This window comes from Octopus sinensis, linkage group LG2, assembly GCF_006345805.1.
Source record: "Octopus sinensis linkage group LG2, ASM634580v1, whole genome shotgun sequence".
Taxonomy (NCBI): domain Eukaryota; kingdom Metazoa; phylum Mollusca; class Cephalopoda; order Octopoda; family Octopodidae; genus Octopus; species Octopus sinensis.
In genome coordinates, this window is record NC_042998.1 from 154,671,992 (window position 1) to 154,694,924 (window position 22,933).

Below are 22,933 nucleotides of genomic sequence, written 5' to 3' on the forward strand. Positions count from 1 at the left end.
TACTGCATAGTATTTGACTGCTTAGGTATAAAAATCTATGTCTTAAAATCAATGGATGTATGTATGAATATATATGTATGATTTTGCATACTTTCATACATACATAGATAGGTAAAAAAATCTAGGTATGAAAAAGTCATGTCGTATAAAATCTAGATATACAATTTAATGTAACGTATAGAAACGTATGCATAAAAATCTATATATGAAATAATTGTCAAAATCTATATAAAATAATTGTCAAATCTTTATATATCTATATGTATATGAATATCCAGGTACCAAATCTAGAAAATCTACGTAAGTCAACGTATGTATGACAATTTCATACATATATTTTCATGCATCCACAAATTTTTTATACATCAAATTTCATAGTTAAATATCATATGTACATACATTCTCATACATTGATCCTTATACATTGTCATAACTAGATTTCATACATTAATTTTTCGTACGTTTTTCATAGATTTTTATAAATATATAGATTTTCATACGTAGCTATATAAAATTATATATGTGTAAATATCTAGGTATAAAAATCCATGAAAGTACAAAATCATATCTATGTATAAAAATCTAAGCATGAAATATATTTATGTTTCAAAACCGATCTATAAAAATCGATATATGTAGGAAAACTATGTATGTAGGAAATCTACATAAGTATAAAAATCTATACACCAATGGAATGTATGTATAAAAATTTATCTAGATTTTTAAATCTGAAAATCTATGTAAACCTAGTATTAACTCATTTATGCATGACAACTTTCATACATAAATTTTTCATGCATCCAGAAATTTTCCTATAGCGAATTTCATATTATGATACATATCTACATACAAGCATGAAAATTCATGTCGTATAAAAATCTAGATATACAATTTAATGTAAATCTATGTATAAAAACGTATGCATATGATGTATACATTGTCTTAAAATCATTATGTATATATGAAAAAATCTATGTATGATTATCAAGGCATCAAAATCTAGATATGTAGAATATCTGTGTGAAAATCTACGTAAGTCAACGTATGTTATGACAATTTCATACATAGATTTTCATGCATCCTAAAATTTTATACATTCAAATTTCATATTTAAATACATATATGTACATACATTCCTCATACATTGATCCTTATAACATTTCAAAACCCATCAGCCCTCTATTAGACAAAAAACTCACATTTTTCTTCAGACATGAGATGGTGGCATTATTCCTATGTACGACAGAAACTGCACTAGTTAAATATATAGATTTTCATGCATAGATAGGTATAAAAATTTATATATGTATAAATATATAGGTATGAAAATCCAGAAAGTACAAAATCATCTATATATATATATATGTAGGTATAAAACTATTTATTATGTAGGTAAAACTGTATATGTGGGAAAATCTGTGTGAAAATCTACGTAAGTCAACGTATGTACGACAATTTTCATACATAGATTTCATGCATCTAGAAATTTTCATACATCGAATTTCATATTATGATAAATTCGACATACAACCATTTTGATGACTAGATCTTTATACATGCATACATTCCATACATTGTCATATATTTGCATTCTTTCATACATAGGTATCAAAATCTATGTATGAAAATCTCGGTATGAAATTCATGTCGTATAAAAATCTAGATATACAATTAATGTAAATCTATGTATAAAAACGTATGCATAAAATGTATACATTGTCTTAAAATCTTGTCTATGTATATATGAAAAATCTATGTATGAATGTCAAGGCATCAAAATCTAGATACGTAAGAAAATCTGTGTGAAAATCTACGTAAGTCAACGTATGTATGACAATTTCATACATATTTTCAATGCATCCATAAATTTTTATACATCAAATTTCATATTTAAATACATATAGTACATACATTCTCATACATTGATCCTTATACATTTTTCATAATTAGATTTCATACATTAATTTTCATACGTTTTCAGATCTTTTATATATATTGTTACCGAACGGACGGAATCACCCGTCGTCGTCTGTCCCGAACTGCTCACACATGTGTCCGCCACGGAACCCAAAGAGGCGGAGAGAGGAGATACAGATAGATACTGCCACAACCTCAACAGAACGAGATACAGAGGCACATACCGAGATACAACCCAAAGAGGCAGGCACAACTGGCAACACTGGCTTATATTCAACCAATAGTTAATACAACAATTACAATTGTTACAACATCAAGATACATCAAAGCATGTACGTGACTACTCAATACATAATACAACAGCATTTCAAGAGTACAACAGTTCTTTAAAGTCTCTTCCTAAACATCACAATCAAAAGTCCTTCTCCTCCTTCACAATGTCCTTTATCGACCACATCGACAGAGTCCTTGACTGTTCTTTTCAATGTCAATACAACCGTGACACATATCAATGCACACAACACATACCTCAATTCTGCCAGTGTCCCATTCCCTCAATACTGCTAATGCCTTCTATAAAAACTATATATGTAGGAAAACTGTATATGTAGTGTGAAAATCTACATAAGTATATAAATCTGTATATCAAATGAATGTATGTATAAAATTTATCTCTAGATTTTAAAATCTGAAAATCTATATAAACCTAGGTATAAAAGTCAATTTATGCATGACAATTTCATACATAGATTTTCATGCATCCAGAAATTTTATATGTATTTTATATGTATGAAAACTATATATGTAGGTATAAAAACTATATATGTAGGAAAATCTAAGTGTCAAAATCTATATGTATAAACATCTATCTAGATTTTAAAATTTGAAAATCTATGGAAATCTACGTCAATGAAACTTTCATCATAGATTTTCATTCATACAGAAATATTCATACATTGATTTTCCTATTTTCATAGCTAGATTCCATACCTGAATTTTCATGCGTTTGCATAGGTAGACTTTTATAACTATCAAAGTATAAAAATCTTTGAAAGTACAAAAATCAATGTATGAAAATCTATACATGAAAGAAAATCTATTTATATTTAAAAGCTATATATAAAAATCTACGTAATTCTGAAAATCTCCGTATAAAAATCTATGTATAAAAATCTAGGTATGAAAATTCGTCGTATAAAAATCTAGATATACAACTAATATTAATCTATGTATAAAAACGTATGCATACAAATGTATACAGTATATAAGAAAATAATTGTCTAAAATCTTGTCGATGTATATATGAAACTCTATGTATGAATATCAAGGTATCAAAATCTAGATATGTAGGAAAATCTACGTGTGAAAATCTACGAAAGATAAAGTTATGTCTGAAAATTTCATACATAGATTTTCATGCATCCATAAATTTTATACATCAAATTTCATATTTAAATACCTATATGTACATACATTCTCATACACCTTGATCCTTATAAATTGTCATAACTAGATTTCATACATTGATTTTCATACGTTTTCATAGATTTTATACATATATAGATTTTCATACTAGGTATAAAAATTCATATGTGTATAAATATCTAGGTATGAAAATCCATGAAAGCACAAAATCATATTTATGTATAAAATCTAAGCATGAAAATCTTTTATCTTTCAAATCTATATATGTATGAAAACTATATATGTATAAAGCTATAAATGCAGAAAATCTAAGTGTGAAAATCTACATAAGTATAAAAATCTGTATATCAAATGAATGTATGTATAAAAATTTATCTAGATTTTAAAATCTGAATTTCTATGTAAACCTAGGTATAAAAGTCAATTTATGCATAACTTTCATACATAGATTTTCATGCATATATAAATTTTCATACATCGATTTTCATATTTAGATACATATCTACATACAATCATTTTCATGCTAGATCTTATACATGCATAAAATTGCATATATTTGCATACTTCCTTCATTCATACATAGATAGGTATAAAAATTTATATTAGTATGAAAATCCTTGAAAGTACAAATCATATATATAGATATATGTAGGTATAAAACTATATATGTAGGAAAATTGTATATGTAGGAAAATCAAAGTGTGAAAATCTACATACGTATAAAAATCTGTATATCAAATGAATTATGTAAAAAAATTTTTCTAGATTTTTAAATCTGAAAATCTATGTAAACCTACGTATAAAAGTCAATTTATGCATGAAAACTTTCATACATAGATTTTCATGCATCCAGAAATTTTCATACATCGATTTTCATATCTAAATACTACCATTTTCATGCCTAGATCTTTATACATGCATACATTTCCATACATTGTCATATATTTGCATACTTTCATACATACATAGATAGGTGTAAAAATCTATTTATAATAATCTAGGTATGAAAATTCGTCGTATAAAAATCTAGATATACAACTAATATTAAATCTATGTATGCATAAAATCTATACATGTATAAAAAATAATTGTCTTAAAATCTTGTCTATGTATACATGAAAATCTATCAAGGTATCAAAATCTAGATATGTAGGAAAATCTGCGTGTGAAAATCTACGAAAGTTAAAGTTATATTTGAAAATTTCATACATAGATTTTCATGCATCCATAAATTTTTTATACATCAATTTAAATACATATCCTTATTGTGATAACTAGATTTCATATATTGATTTTCATACGTTTTCATAGATTTTTATACATATATAGATTTTCATACATAGATAGGTATAAAAATTTGTGTATAAATACCTAGGTATGAAAATCTATAAAAGTACAAAATTATATATATATATATGTATGAAAACTATATATGTATATATATGAAAACTATATATGTATGAAAACTATATAAGTATAAAACTAAATATGCAGGAAAATCTAAGCGTGAAAATCTACATAAGTATAAAAATCTGTATATCAAATGAATGTATGTATAAAAATTTATCTAGATTTTAAAATCTGAAAATCTAAGTAAACCTACGTATAAAAGTCAATTTATGCATGACATCTTTCATACATAGATTTTCATGCATCCAGAAATTTTCATACATCGATTTTCATATTTAGATACATATGTATGAAATCTAGTTATGACAATGTATAAGGCTCAAGGTATAGGTATTTAAATATGAAATTTGATGTATAAAAATTTATGGATGCATGAGAATCTATGTATGAAAGATGTCATGCATAAATTGACTTTTATACGTAGGTTTACGTAGGTTTTCAGGACTAGATCTTTATACATGCATACATTGTCATATATTTGCATACTTTCATACATACATAGATAGGTATAAAAATCTATGTATTATAATGAAAATTCATGTTGTATAAAAAATCTAGATATACAATTTAATGTACAATCTATGTATAAAAACGTATGCATAAAATCTATACATGTATATAAGAAAAAATTGTCTTAAAATGTTGTCTATGTATGAATATCAAGTTATAAAAATCTAGATATGTAGGAAAATCTGCGTGTAAAAATCTACGTGTCAACGTATGCATAACAATTTCATACATAGATTTTCATGCATCCATAAATTTTTATACATCAAATTTCATATTAAATACCTATATGTACATACATTCTCATACCTTGAGCCTTATACATTGTCATAACTAGATTTCATAGATAAATTTTCATACGTTTTCATAGATTTTTATAAATATGTAGATTTTGATACATAGATAGGTATAAAAATTTATATATGTATATAAGGTATGAAAATCCATGAAAGTACAAAATCATATCTATGTATGAAAATCTATTTACGTTTCAAAACCCATATATAAAAATCGATATATGTATGAAAACTATACATGTAGGAAAACTGTATATGTAGGAAAATCTCTGTGAAAATCTACATAAATATAAAAATCTGTGTATCAAATGTATAAAAAATCTATCTAGATTTTAAAATCTGAAAATCTATATAAACTTCAATTTATGCATGACGACTTTCATATACAGATTTTCATGCATCCCGAAATTTGCAGACATCGATTTTCATATTTAAATACATATCTACATACATTTTCATACATTGTCATAGCTAGATTTCATACCAGAATTTTCATACGTTTGCATCGGTAGATTTTTATAATTATCAAAGTACAAAAATGCATGAAAGTACCAAAATCTATATATGAAAATCATACATACATGAATGAATATTTATGTTTAAAATCTATATATAAAATCTACGTATTTCTGAAAGTCTACGTATGTACGTATAAAAATCTACGTATAAAACTGTATGTATGATAATTTTACTACATCGATTGCCATACAGTTTTATAGCTTCACCTTCATATATTTTCATAAATATATTCTATAGATAAATTTCCGTTTTCATACACAAATTATACAACAAATATACATACATAGGCATAAAAATATAAGTATTAAAATCCATGAAAGTACAAAAATCTATGTATGAACATCATACATACATGAATGAAAATGTATTTATATTTAAAAATCTATATATGTAAATATATACAAAAATTATGTATGTATGACAATTTTCATACATAGATCTTCATCTGTGTATGTATAAATTTAATGTATAAAAATCTGTGTATAAAAGTTTTTAACATTTTCATACATCCATAGATTTCATACCTAAATAATCATACATATTTGCATGCATATTTGCATACATACATCTATGTGCGCATGTATTCAAATTGAATAAGGAGTACATTTTGCAGCCTTATCTTTACTAAAATCCAGGAACTTAATTCTCCAACAAAATGCACAGCGAAGTTTTCGACAAACGCTCACGAGGACCCCATGAATATATATATATATATATATATATTAATATATGTTGCAATTAAGGACAACTACTTAATAAGGAAAACTTAACAAGAAATTGTCAGGTAGATAGCGTAAAAACCTCATAAGAGAAAAAATTTCGAAAAAAATTATTTCTTATTGAACATATTAATTTATATATAGAGGGCATAATTATACATACATGCCAGGAGGCATTATATATACCTGCCAAACGCTAAGAGGGACAATCAGTCATTTCTACCAAAAATATTACTAATCCCACCGAATGCAATAATTGCATTCGGTGGGATTAGTAATATTTTTGGTAGAAATGACTGATTGTCCCTCTTAGCGTTTGGCAGGTATATATAATGCCTCCTGGCATGTATGTATAATTATGCCCTCTATATATATATTAATATATGTATATATATGTATATATATATATATATGTATATATATATATGTATATATGTATATATATATGTATATATATATATAATATACGTATATATATATATATAATATATGTAATATATGTATATATATTTATGTATATATATATATATGTATATATATATATATATAATATATGTATATATATATTATAATATATGTAATATATGTATATATATATATATATATATATATATATATTAATATATTTATATATGTATATATGTATATATGTTATATATATGTATATATATTTATATAATATATGTAATATATGTATATATATTTACGTATATATATATATATGTTATATGTATATATATATATATATATATATATATATATATGTATATATGTATGTATATATATGTATAAATGTTTATATATATAGATGTTTATGTATATATATACATATATATGGAAAAAATTTTGGCGGCAATAGTGTTCAACTGCAACGAGTCTCGACATACTGAAGGTGGAAAGGTCGAGAGAAGTAGAGTGGTAGGGTCGTGTTGTGCAGGCTTTGGTTCACATAACAATGCCGGACATGTATAGCATCCAAGATGAGCTCGTGTTCCCCGATGAGACACGCCTCGGAGTCGTGGTGTATGGAGACCCCCAGTGTGCTGCAAATGCAAACTTGGAGGCCACATTAAGTCTGTCTGTACGCTGACAGAACCACAATAGAGAACGAGAGCACCGTAGTTTCTTGTTTCTATCTTTGTCTCTCTTTCTGAGGTGTGGTTTCTGCTTTCCTTTTTTTCACAGTGATTTTTGACCTCCCCTTCTCTTTCTCCTTTTCTTCGCCGCTTGTCGTTTCTGTTGCTCCTTTGGTTCCTGTCGATTCTGTAGTGTTTGCTTTAGGGTTTAGGTTTTTTACTTTTTCTGACGGTGCTGCTTACTGCGGCCTAGGTTGTCACTCCGCTCTCACGTCCTTTGTCCTGAACCTCATCTCAACCGTTCCGAATTTTCTGCCTTTAGACAATTCTTGATTCTTTTTCATCGACTCTATAAATGGTTTTCATCGTCGTAGTATACGTTATGTAAATTATCATTCTTTTATCTACTTCCTCTGTCCTCTGGTATTACTTTCACTTCATTACCCTCCTTTATCAAACATGCTGCATATTTTTGTAGGTGGCTTTTTTCGGTGTTAATTTTTTTATTTTTTGCCCGCAACTTCTGCGAATTTCGCTGGGGCTTCTGTTTTCAGCGTCACTGCCGGTGATCTTTCTTCACCTGATAAAGGTATACAGCAGATAGGAGTATCCATTTTCGGATGTGGCTCATCAAGCCTTTCACTTGGCTTTTACAAAAAAATCTGCCTTAGCAAGCCTTTTGTATGTATTTTCAAATTGTTCCACAATAATTGTTTCATACATACGATTTTCATACATACGTAGATTTTCTTACATAGATTTTTAAACATAAATAGATTTTTATTCATCTATATATGATTTTCATACCTAGATTTTTATACCTATTTATGCATCGTTGTTGTAAATGTTAAAATTTACGTATCGCTGTATTCTTAAAATTTAAGAAAATGTATGTATGAAAATGCATAAAAATCTATCAATAAAAACGTATAGAAATTTATGTATCAAATCTAGTTATGAAATGTATAAAGATCATGGTATGAAAATGTATATAACTTTTCATGTATTCTATACATGCCAGAAAAATCATGTATTAAAATTGTCATACATACATTTTTAAACGAAGATTTCCATACATACATCGACTTTTCAAACCTGGATTTTCATATTGTATACGTAGATTTTCAAACGTAGATTTCATACATACATAGATTTAATATATAGATTTTTATACTTACGTAGATTTTCATAACTAGATTTTCCTCTACATCTAGATTTTTATACGTACATATTGATACATACATAAGAATGTCTACGAAAATATGTTTGAAAATATAATTGTGAAAATGTATGTATGTATAAAAATGCTTGAAAATCTATGTACATAAATTGTCATACATAAAATTTTTTACATAACATTCATAGATTTATGTATGTATAAAAATCTATGAATGAAAATCTTTGTAGCAAAATTAATGTATAAAATGTAGATATGAAGTCTATGTATACATGCAGATTTTCATACATACGTTGAATTTTATACATACATCGATGAAAATCTAGGTATTAAAATGTACGTATGAATATTTAGGTATGCATGTATGTATTAAAATCAATGTATAAAAATCGATGTATGTAAATCTATGGTCATACATACATTGATTTTCATACATAGATTTTCAGACAAACAGATTTTTTAGATGTATAATATTTATATATGACAGTCTATGCATACATACAGATTTTTATACATTGAATTTTATACATACATAGACGAAAATTTATGTATAAGAATGTATGTATAAAATTCGATGTTTGAAAATCGATGTATGAACATTGTTATATATACATTGATTTTTCATACACAGATTTATACATTTTTATATATACATTGATTTTCATACGTACATAAATTCTGATACGTAGATTTTCATACATATATTTTCATACATACACTTTATACAACTATAGATTTTCATACATTTATCATGAAACATAAATGGATTTTTATTTATTGATTTTCATACAGATTTTTATGCAGATTTTCATACAGATTCCTACCTAGATTTTCATACCTTTATATATTTTCATACATATATAGATTTTTAGGTTCATTCTTTTGGTGTCGAACGGTGACTGCAAGGCGGCGACCACCAAGCATCTTACCAAAATTCATATGCTTCGATTTTCATACATATTACATTTTCATACATACATATATTTTCAGAGGTTCATAAATTCATTGAATTTCATACATACATTGGTTTTCGAGCATAGATTTTCATACGTAGAAGATTTATGTATGAAAATCTAGATATATATAAAAATCTTTACCTGAAAACGTATGGAAATTAATGTATAAAAATCTTTATATGCATCCAAATCTATGTAGGAAATAGAAAGATTCTTATACATTCCTCTGTTTTCATTCATAGATTTTAATACCTAAATTTTAATACATGTAAAGATTTTATATATGTATGTTTGAAAATCAATGTCTTAAAAATTGTCATACATACCTAGATTTCAAACATACCTGGATTTTCTGTTATTTTTATACGTAGATTTTCATACGTTGAATTTTATACATAAATTTTCATAATTACGTAGTCTTTTATTTCTAGATTTTCATACGTAGATTTTTAGACATTGATTTTCATGCATACATTGATTTTTATACATATATTTGTTTTTATGCGTACAGATTTTAATAAATAGAATTTATTACTTTCATTGATAAAAATCTAGGTATGTATGAATATTTATGTATGAATATGTATGAATATGTATGTATGAATATTTAGCTTTGAAATCTACGTTTGAAAATTGACATACATTGCTTTTCAGATTTTCACCTGTGTATGAAATTCAACGTATGGAAATCTATGTATGTATGAAAATCAATGAGATTATGACAATTTTCATACAATTTTCAAGCATCCATAAATCTATCTATTTCTATATGGAAATCAATGAATTTATGACAATTTTTATACATAGATTTTTCAAGCATCCCTAAATTTTCATACATCGATTTTTGTACATACATCTTTAAGAGTTACTTCCCTTGTATACTTATATATATATATATATATACACACACGTTTGTATATCTGTTTAACCCCCGAATATCGCATCACAACCGACGCTGGTGTGTTCACGTCCCCGTAACTGATGGGTTCAATAAAACAAGCCGATAGATTAAGTACTATGCCTACAAAGAATAGGTTTTGGTCGACTGGAGCACGGCCGCAGTGAAATAACGGAAAATAGTAAAAAATTGTATCTTCTGTAAGGGAGATAACTAAAGAAAACATCGTTCGGCAAGATAGCTGAGACATCGGGGGATAAACATATATATATATATCTTTATATATATATATAAATATATATATATATATATATATTTATATATATATATATATATATAAAGATAAGGGAAGTAACTCTAAAAGAAATTTTTTTAGTAATCTCCCTTAAATTAAAATTAAAGAATAGGGTCTGTGATGGCCGCAGTGAAATAACTGAAGACGTTAAAAAATTGTATCTTCTGTTGATGACAAATTTAAGGGAGATAACTAAAAAATATCTTCTAGAGTCACTTATATGCACACACGTGCACGTACACGCGACCGATCCTTTCAGTCGCCGGAAGTCTATATATAGACAATATAGCCGGAAGACTATATTGAGGCCTAGCAGTCGGCAGGTGGATGTCTCCGGGATCGTTCGGGAAGATAGCTGAGACGTCAGCCAAAGACGAACTCAGCCCGGCGGGTAGCCGCCGCCTTCACGCTGCCTTGCTTTCACCGTTCTATTTCGCGCCGCATTGTGCCAGCGGCAGGCTGCGCCATGCACCCGGTGCTCCGCCGCGCTACCGTGCCGGATATCGAAAGAACGAACCTAAGCTAACGGTATCCCCCACGTACGCGAGGACGTAGCCGCGAACGATGCCGGATCTCTGTCATCAAATACACGCGGTCAATACAGCGACGTGGTCCGTCCCGAATATTCCCAAAAGATAACAACTACGGCTAGTATAGGTAGAGCCCGACAGTGGCAGGGTTTGCGGAGTCGCCCCGAGCTTCGCTGCGCTACCATGCCCGACCTATTAAGAACGAATCAAAGCTCGAGGTGTCGCCCACGTACCATGCCCGATATCGAAAGGTACATGCGGTCGATACAGTGACGTGGTCCATCCCGTAAATTCCCGATGCCGTCAGTCACCGGGCATGTACCGGGTAAATACAACGACGTGGTTCGACCCGTAAGTTAGAAAAATCAGACTATATTGAGGTCTAGGTGGATGTCTCCGGCATCGTGCGTCAAGATGCCTTACACGTCATCCTAAGACGCCGTCAGCCCGGCGGGTTACCACCTTCTTCACGCCATCTTGCTTTCACGTTTCGACTAATCGCTGCAGCGCCGCCAGCGGCAGGCCTGTTCTGGTCGCCCGTTATTCCGCCGCGTTACCGTGCCCGATATCGAAAGAACAAACCTAAGCTCGCGTGATCGCCCACGTACACTTGGATGTAGCCGCGATTGTTGCCGAAAGGCTGTCACGAGATAAAGGCGGTTGATACAGCGACGTGTTCCTTCGCGTAAATTCCCGAAAGATGGCAACGACGGCTTGTATATGTAGGGGCAGCCTGCGGCTGGCTTGCGCCAGTCACCCGTTGATCCGCCGCGCTACCGTGCCCGATATCGAAAGAACGAACCTAAGGTATTGGTATCGCCCACGCACACGTGGACGTACCCGCGAGAGATATCGGAAGGCTGTCACGAGATACATGCGGTTGATACAGCGAAGTGGTCCGTCCCGTAAATTCCCGAAAATGACAACTGCGGCTAGTATAGGTAGGGGTCGCCATTCGCCCGGACCTACGCATCGTTACCGTGCCCGATCTAGTAAGACCGAATCGAAGCTCGCAGTATCACAAACGTACACGTGGACAGATCCCTTCAGTCGACGGGAGTCTATGGCGATATGCACCGGGTAAATACAACGATGTGGTCCAACCCGTAAGTCAACGGAAACAGACCCGTGACCTTACGGGTCGGCCCACGGTGGATAGTCACGCTCCAGGTGACCGTCGCACCCCAAGGGTGTCCAGACTATATTCATTGCTAGCAGTCGGCAGGTGGATGTCTCCGGCATCGTTCGTCAAGATGCCCGACACGTCAGCCTAAGACGCCATCAGCCTGTCGGGTGGCCGCCGCCTTCACGGCATCTTGCTTTCACCTTTCAACTACGCGATTCGGCAGATGACAACTGCGGCTTTCTTTCCCTGTTCGACGACGCGCCGCGGGCTCGCCAGCGGCAGGCCTTCGCCGGTCGCCCGTTGCTCCGCCGCGCTACCGTGCCAAATATCGAAAGCACGAACCGAAACTCGCGGTATCGCCCACGTGCGCGTGGACGTAGCCGCGACCGATGCCGGAACTCTGTCACGAGATAAAAGCGGTCGATACAGCGACGTGCTCCTTAGACTAAATTCCCGAAAGATGACAACTGCGGTTAGTATTTCTAAGAGCCGACGGCGGCAGGCCTGCACAAGTCGCTCGGAGCTTCGCCGCGTTACCGTCCCCGATATAGAAAGAACGAATCGAAGGTAGCGCTGTTGCCCACGTACACGTGGACGTAGCTGTCAGTCGCCGGGAATCTGTGGCGATATGCACCTGGTAAATACAACGACGTGGACCGACCCGTAAGTTAACGGAAACAGATCCGTTAGCTGACGGGTCGGCCAACGCTGGATAGTCACGCTCTAGGTGACCGTCGCGCTCCAAGGGGGTCCAGACTACATTGAGGCCTAGCATTCGACAGGTGGATGTCTCCGGGCTCGTTCGGCAAGATAGCTGAGACGTCAGCCTATGACGCCGTCAGTCCGGCGGGTGGCCGCCGCCTTCACGCCAATTTGCTTTCACCTTTCTTTCCCTGTTCGCAGCGGCAGGGCTGCGCCGGTCGCCCGTTGCTCCATCACGCAACCGTGCCCGATATCGGAAGAATGAACCTAAGCAAGCGGTATCGCCCACGTACGCTTGGACGTAGCCGCGACCGATGCCGGATCTCTGTCACGGAATACACGCGAGGTGCATAGCGCAACAGACTCAGGGCGACTGACGGGATCGGTTGCGGCTACGTCCACGTGTACGTGAGCGATACCGCTAGCTTCGATTCCTTCTTTCTATATCGGGCACGGTAGCACGGCGGAGCTCCGGGCGACTGGCGGAGGCCTGGCGTATGCCTGGCGCAGGCCTTGCGTAGGCCTGTCGCAAGCCTCTACCTATACTAGCCGAATAGTCGAACAGGGAAAACATGGCGCAAACCCACCTCTGGCGCCCCCTACCTATACTACCACCGCCTACACGCTGCCGTGCGTTCACCGATCGAATACGCGCAGGGGGTCCCAAGCGGCAGGCCTGCGCCGGTCGCCCCTTGCTCCGGCGCACTACCGTGCCCGATATCGAAAGATACAAGCGGTCGATACAGTGACGTGGTCCGTCCCGTAAATTCCCGAAAGATAACAAATGCGGCTCTTATAGGTAGGGGGTGACAGCGGCAGGCCTGCGCCAGTCGCCCGGAGCTCCGCCTCGTTAGCGTGCATGATCTAGTATTTTATATATATATATATATTATATATATATATTTTATATATATATATTATATATATATATTTTATATATATAATTATATATATATATTTTATATATATTATATATATATATTTCATATATATATATATTATATATATATATTTTATATATATATTATATATATATATTTTATATATATATATATATATATATATATATATATTTTATATATATATTATATATATATATATTATATATATATATTTTATATATATATATATTATATATATATATTTTATATATATATATTTTATATATATATATATTATATATATATATTTTATATATATATTATATATATATATTTTATATATATATGTATTATATATATTTTATATATATATGTATTATATATATATATTTTATATATATATGTATTATATATATATATTTTATATATATATGTAATATATATATATATTTTATATATATGTAATATATATATTTTATATATATATATATTATATATATATATATTTTATATATATATATATATATATAAGGAAGTTATTTAGATGTTTTTTAGTTATCTCCCTTAAATTTGTCATCAACAGGCAGCTTCTGGGGTCTATTGTATAAAAGAATTGTATCGTCTCTTGACGAGGGAGTTTACTAAAAAAAACATCTATATTTATATATATAGAATTACATAAATGTGAAACAAGGTGGAAAAAAGAGTACTCAAATACCATATGCTTTGTTTTAAGCAGCAGAAATATATTCGTATGTGAATGTATTTATGATCATTATTAGCATTTTCAAAGAAAGTTTAACTTTTCACTATTAGCATTTTGAAAGCAAGTTACCTTGGTTTCTAAGTGCTAAAAATTAAAATTTACCTATACATCGATTTTCATACATACAAAGATTTTCATACAAACATAGATAACTATACATAGATTTTTATAAATACAAACAAATATTTTCATTCAAAGGTTTTCATACATAGATTTTTATATGAACATGGATATTCCTACAAAAATGTTTATACAGATTTTCAAACATACATAGATTTTTCGTACATACATACATTTTCATACGTACATAGATTTTCATACATAGATTTGTATTTTCCTGCATGTATGTATGAAAAGCTATGTAGGAAAATGTATGAATATCTATCTATGAAAATATGTAAGAAATAAATTCTACTTAGTAAAGTCTGTATGTGTAAAAGCAAATGCATGTATGAATCTGTGTATGTTTAAAAATCAATGTCTAAAATTCTACATTAAAATTCCACCTATGAAAATCTATAAAATATATGTATGTATGAAAATCGAGGTATGTTTGAAATCTAGGTATGTATGAAATCCATTTTCATGCATAGATCTCTATACATACATACTTTTCCATAACTACGTACATATCTACATTTCCATATCTGCATACATTTTCATATATCTGCATAATTTCATACATACATACACACATAGATAATTATAAAAATCTATATATAAAAATACATATATGAAAATGTATGAAAATGTATTTACATGTATGAAAATCCCTGTATAAAAATCAATGTATGAAAATCTATATATGAATATCTAGATATGTAATAAAATCTAGATGTGAAAATCTAAGTAATGAATGCATGTTTAAAAATCTACGTATCTGTGGAGAGCAAGATTTAGAGAAATCTACGTATAGATTTTCATACCTCGATCCCTATAAATTTTCATAACAGGATTTCATAGATTTTCATAGATTGATTTTTAATTTATTCATACTTAAGTTTTTATATGGAAATATATTTTCATCTATTTATGAAAATCTAAGCATGAAAATCTATGCTCTAAAACTATATAAATCCATATATAAAAATGTATGTATGAAAATATCTGAAAATTTTTAGATTTTCATGCTTTGATACCTATATTTACATACCTATATTTTACTACATTTTCTAGGTATAAAAATTTATATAAGTATAAAAATCTATTTCTTACATCAATGTATGTATATATGACAATTTTCATACAAAGATTTTCATGCATCCATAGAATACACACAGACATTTTCATACAAAATCAATGTACGAAAATCATACATACATAAATGAAAATCTATGTTTAAAAATCTACGTTTGTATGAAAATCTATATGAATTTCTGACGATTTTTATACATAGATTTTCATGCATAGATTTTGATACTTTGATTTTTATCTATGTACGTAAATTTGTATGAATATTCCTATACATTCTTACATACATATATTTTTATTCCTAGAATGTATGTATGAATATACATTTTCATACCTAGATTTTAATCCATACATAGATTCCATACCTTTTGATACATAGGTTTTTATACGTACGTAATCATACTGCATAGGTATTTTACTGCTTAGGTATAAAAATCTATGTCTTAAAATCAATGGATGTATGTATGAATATATATGTATGATTTTGCATACTTTCATACATACATAGATAGGTAAAAAAATCTAGGTATGAAAATTCATGTCGTATAAAAATCTAGATATACAATTTAATGTAACGTATAGAAACGTATGCATAAAAATCTATATATGAAAATAATTGTCAAAATCTATATAAAATAATTGTCAAATCTTTATATATATATATGTATATATGAATATCCAGGTACCAAAATCTAGAAAATCTACGTAAGTCAACGTATGTATGACAATTTCATACATATATTTTCATGCATCCACAAATTTTTATACATCAAATTTCATAGTTAAATACATATGTACATACATTCTCATACATTGATCCTTATACATTGTCATAACTAGATTTCATACATTAATTTTCGTACGTTTTCATAGATTTTTATAAATATATAGATTTTCATACGTAGCTATATAAATTTATATATGTGTAAATATCTAGGTATAAAAATCCATGAAAGTACAAAATCATATCTATGTATAAAAATCTAAGCATGAAAATATATTTATGTTTCAAAACCGATCTATAAAAATCGATATATGTAGGAAAACTATGTATGTAGGAAAATCTACATAAGTATAAAAATCTATACACCAATGGAATGTATGTATAAAAATTTATCTAGATTTTAAAATCTGAAAATCTATGTAAACCTAGGTATTAAACTCAATTTATGCATGACAACTTTCATACATAAATTTTCATGCATCCAGAAATTTTCCTATATCGAATTTCATATTATGATACATATCTACATACAAGCATGAAAATTCATGTCGTATAAAAATCTAGATATACAATTTAATGTAAATCTATGTATAAAAACGTATGCATATGAATGTATACATTGTCTTAAAATCATTATGTATATATGAAAAATCTATGTATGATTATCAAGGCATCAAAATCTAGATATGTAGGAATATCTGTGTGAAAATCTACGTAAGTCAACGTATGTATGACAATTTCATACATAGATTTTCATGCATCCATAAATTTTTATACATCAAATTTCATATTTAAATACATATATGTACATACATTCTCATACATTGATCCTTATACATTTCAAAACCCATCAGCCCTCTATTAGACAAAAAACTCACATTTTCTTCAGACATGAGATGGTGGCATTATTCCTATGTATGACAGAAACTGCACTAGTTAAATATATAGATTTTCATGCATAGATAGGTATAAAAATTTATATATGTATAAATATATAGGTATGAAAATCCATGAAAGTACAAAATCATATATATATATATATATGTAGGTATAAAAACTATTTATGTAGGAAAACTGTATATGTGGGAAAATCTGTGTGAAAATCTACGTAAGTCAACGTATGTACGACAATTTCATACATAGATTTTCATGCATCTAGAAATTTTCATACATCGAATTTCATATTATGATAAATATCGACATACAACCATTTTGATGACTAGATCTTTATACATGCATACATTTCCATACATTGTCATATATTTGCATTCTTTCATACATAGGTATCAAAAATCTATGTATGAAAATCTCGGTATGAAAATTCATGTCGTATAAAAATCTAGATATACAATTTAATGTAAATCTATGTATAAAAACGTATGCATATAAATGTATACATTGTCTTAAAATCTTGTCTATGTATATATGAAAAATCTATGTATGAATGTCAAGGCATCAAAATCTAGATACGTAAGAAAATCTGTGTGAAAATCTACGTAAGTCAACGTATGTATGACAATTTCATACATATTTTCATGCATCCATAAATTTTTATACATCAAATTTCATATTTAAATACATATATGTACATACATTCTCATACATTGATCCTTATACATTTTCATAATTAGATTTCATACATTAATTTTCATACGTTTTCAGATCTTTTATATATATTGTTACCGAACGGACGGAATCACCCGTCGTCGTCTGTCCCGAACGGCTCACACATGTTCCGCCACGGAACCCAAAGAGGCGGAGAGAGGAGATACAGATAGATACTGCCACAACCTCAACAGAACAGAGATACAGAGGCACATACCGAGATACAACCCAAAGAGGCAAGGCAACAACTGGCAACACTGGCTTATATTCAACCAATAGTTAATACAACAATTACAATTGTTACAACATCAAGATACATCAAAGCATGTACGTGACTACTCAATACATAATACAACAGCATTTCAAGAGTACAACAGTTCTTTAAAGTCTCTTCCTAAACATCACAATCAACAAGTCCTTCTCCTCCTTCACAATGTCCTTTATCGACCACATCGACAGAGTCCTTGACTGTTCTTTTCAATGTTCAATACACCGTGACACATATCAATGCACAAACACATACCTCAATTCTGCCAGTGTCCCATTCCTCTCAATACTGCTAATGCCTCTGTATAAAAACTATATATGTAGGAAAACTGTATATGTAGTGTGAAAATCTACATAAGTATATAAATCTGTATATCAAATGAATGTATGTATAAAAATTTATCTAGATTTTAAAATCTGAAAATCTATATAAACCTAGGTATAAAAGTCAATTTATGCATGACAACTTTCATACATAGATTTTCATGCATCCAGAAATTTTATATGTATTTTATATGTATGAAAACTATATATGTAGGTATAAAAACTATATATGTAGGAAAATCTAAGTGTCAAAATCTATATGTATAAAAATCTATCTAGATTTTAAAATTTGAAAATCTATGGAAATCTACGTCAATGGAAACTTTCATACATAGATTTTCATTCATACAGAAATATTCATACATTGATTTTCCTATTTTCATAGCTAGATTCCATACCTGAATTTTCATGCGTTTGCATAGGTAGACTTTTATAACTATCAAAGTATAAAAATCTTTGAAAGTACAAAAATCAATGTATGAAAATCTATACATGAAAGAAAATCTATTTATATTTAAAAATCTATATATAAAAATCTACGTAATTCTGAAAATCTCCGTATAAAAATCTATGTATAAAAATCTAGGTATGAAAATTCGTCGTATAAAAATCTAGATATACAACTAATATTAAATCTATGTATAAAAACGTATGCATAAAAATGTATACATGTATATAAGAAAATAATTGTCTAAAAATCTTGTCGATGTATATATGAAAATCTATGTATGAATATCAAGGTATCAAAATCTAGATATGTAGGAAAATCTACGTGTGAAAATCTACGAAAGATAAAGTTATGTCTGAAAATTTCATACATAGATTTTCATGCATCCATAAATTTTATACATCAAATTTCATATTTAAATACATATATGTACATACATTCTCATACCTTGATCCTTATAAATTGTCATAACTAGATTTCATACATTGATTTTCATACGTTTTCATAGATTTTAATACATATATAGATTTTCATACATAGGTATAAAAATTCATATGTGTATAAATATCTAGGTATGAAAATCCATGAAAGCACAAAATCATATTTATGTATAAAAATCTAAGCATGAAAATCTATTTATCTTTCAAAATCTATATATGTATGAAAACTATATATGTATAAAAGCTATAAATGCAGGAAAATCTAAGTGTGAAAATCTACATAAGTATAAAAATCTGTATATCAAATGAATGTATGTATAAAAATTTATCTAGATTTTAAAATCTGAATTTCTATGTAAACCTAGGTATAAAAGTCAATTTATGCATAACTTTCATACATAGATTTTCATGCATATATAAATTTTCATACATCGATTTTCATATTTAGATACATATCTACATACAATCATTTTCATGCCTAGATCTTTATACATGCATAAAATTGCATATATTTGCATACTTCCATTCATACATAGATAGGTATAAAAATTTATATATAGTATGAAAATCCTTGAAAGTACAAAATCATATATATAGATATATGTAGGTATAAAAACTATATATGTAGGAAAATTGTATATGTAGGAAAATCAAAGTGTGAAAATCTACATACGTATAAAAATCTGTATATCAAATGAATGTATGTAAAAAAATTTTTCTAGATTTTTAAATCTGAAAATCTATGTAAACCTACGTATAAAAGTCAATTTATGCATGAAAACTTTCATACATAGATTTTCATGCATCCAGAAATTTTCATACATCGATTTTCATATCTAAATACTACCATTTTCATGCCTAGATCTTTATACATGCATACATTTCCATACATTGTCATATATTTGCATACTTTCATACATACATAGATAGGTGTAAAAATCTATTTATAATAATCTAGGTATGAAAATTCGTCGTATAAAAATCTAGATATACAACTAATATTAAATCTATGTATGCATAAAAATCTATACATGTATAAAAAATAATTGTCTTAAAATCTTGTCTATGTATACATGAAAATCTATCAAGGTATCAAAATCTAGATATGTAGGAAAATCTGCGTGTGAAAATCTACGAAAGTTAAAGTTATATTTGAAAATTTCATACATAGATTTTCATGCATCCATAAATTTTTATACATCAATTTAAATACATATATGTACATAAATTCTCATACCTTGATCCTTATTGTGATAACTAGATTTCATATATTGATTTTCATACGTTTTCATAGATTTTTATACATATATAGATTTTCATACATAGATAGGTATAAAAATTTGTGTATAAATACCTAGGTATGAAAATCTATAAAAGTACAAAATTATATATATATATATGTATGAAAACTATATATGTATATATATGAAAACTATATATGTATGAAAACTATATAAGTATAAAAACTAAATATGCAGGAAAATCTAAGCGTGAAAATCTACATAAGTATAAAAATCTGTATATCAAATGAATGTATGTATAAAAATTTATCTAGATTTTAAAATCTGAAAATCTAAGTAAACCTACGTATAAAAGTCAATTTATGCATGACATCTTTCATACATAGATTTTCATGCATCCAGAAATTTTCATACATCGATTTTCATATTTAGATACATATGTATGAAATCTAGTTATGACAATGTATAAGGCTCAAGGTATTAGAATGTATGTACATATAGGTATTTAAATATGAAATTTGATGTATAAAAATTTATGGATGCATGAGAATCTATGTATGAAAGATGTCATGCATAAATTGACTTTTATACGTAGGTTTACGTAGGTTTTCAGGACTAGATCTTTATACATGCATACATTGTCATATATTTGCATACTTTCATACATACATAGATAGGTATAAAAATCTATGTATTATAATGAAAATTCATGTTGTATAAAAAATCTAGATATACAATTTAATGTACAATCTATGTATAAAAACGTATGCATAAAAATCTATACATGTATATAAGAAAAAAATTGTCTTAAAATGTTGTCTATGTATGAATATCAAGTTATAAAAATCTAGATATGTAGGAAAATCTGCGTGTAAAAATCTACGTGTCAACGTATGCATAACAATTTCATACATAGATTTTCATGCATCCATAAATTTTTATACATCAAATTTCATATTTAAATACCTATATGTACATACATTCTCATACCTTGAGCCTTATACATTGTCATAACTAGATTTCATAGATAAATTTTCATACGTTTTCATAGATTTTTATAAATATGTAGATTTTGATACATAGATAGGTATAAAAATTTATATATGTATATAAGGTATGAAAATCCATGAAAGTACAAAATCATATCTATGTATGAAAATCTATTTACGTTTCAAAACCCATATATAAAAATCGATATATGTATGAAAACTATACATGTAGGAAAACTGTATATGTAGGAAAATCTCTGTGAAAATCTACATAAATATAAAAATCTGTGTATCAAATGTATAAAAAATCTATCTAGATTTTAAAATCTGAAAATCTATATAAACTTCAATTTATGCATGACGACTTTCATATACAGATTTTCATGCATCCCGAAATTTGCAGACATCGATTTTCATATTTAAATACATATCTACATACATTTTCATACATTGTCATAGCTAGATTTCATACCAGAATTTTCATACGTTTGCATCGGTAGATTT

At 29.3% G+C, this 22,933-nt stretch overlaps 1 protein-coding gene across 1 annotated transcript in view; it reads left to right on the top strand.

Annotated features, from left to right (window-relative positions):
• The window catches only part of LOC115226414 (phosphoacetylglucosamine mutase-like), a 22,367-nt gene extending 7,990 nt beyond the window's left edge, over nucleotides 1–14,377 (top strand). Inside the window, exon 5 of the mRNA XM_029797415.2 lies at nucleotides 14,331–14,377. Coding sequence (XP_029653275.2) covers nucleotides 14,331–14,356 — 26 coding nt within the window. The 3' untranslated portion in view covers nucleotides 14,357–14,377. The remainder of the gene's footprint in view (nucleotides 1–14,330) is intronic.
• The last annotated feature ends 8,556 nt before the right edge of the window (nucleotides 14,378–22,933 follow it).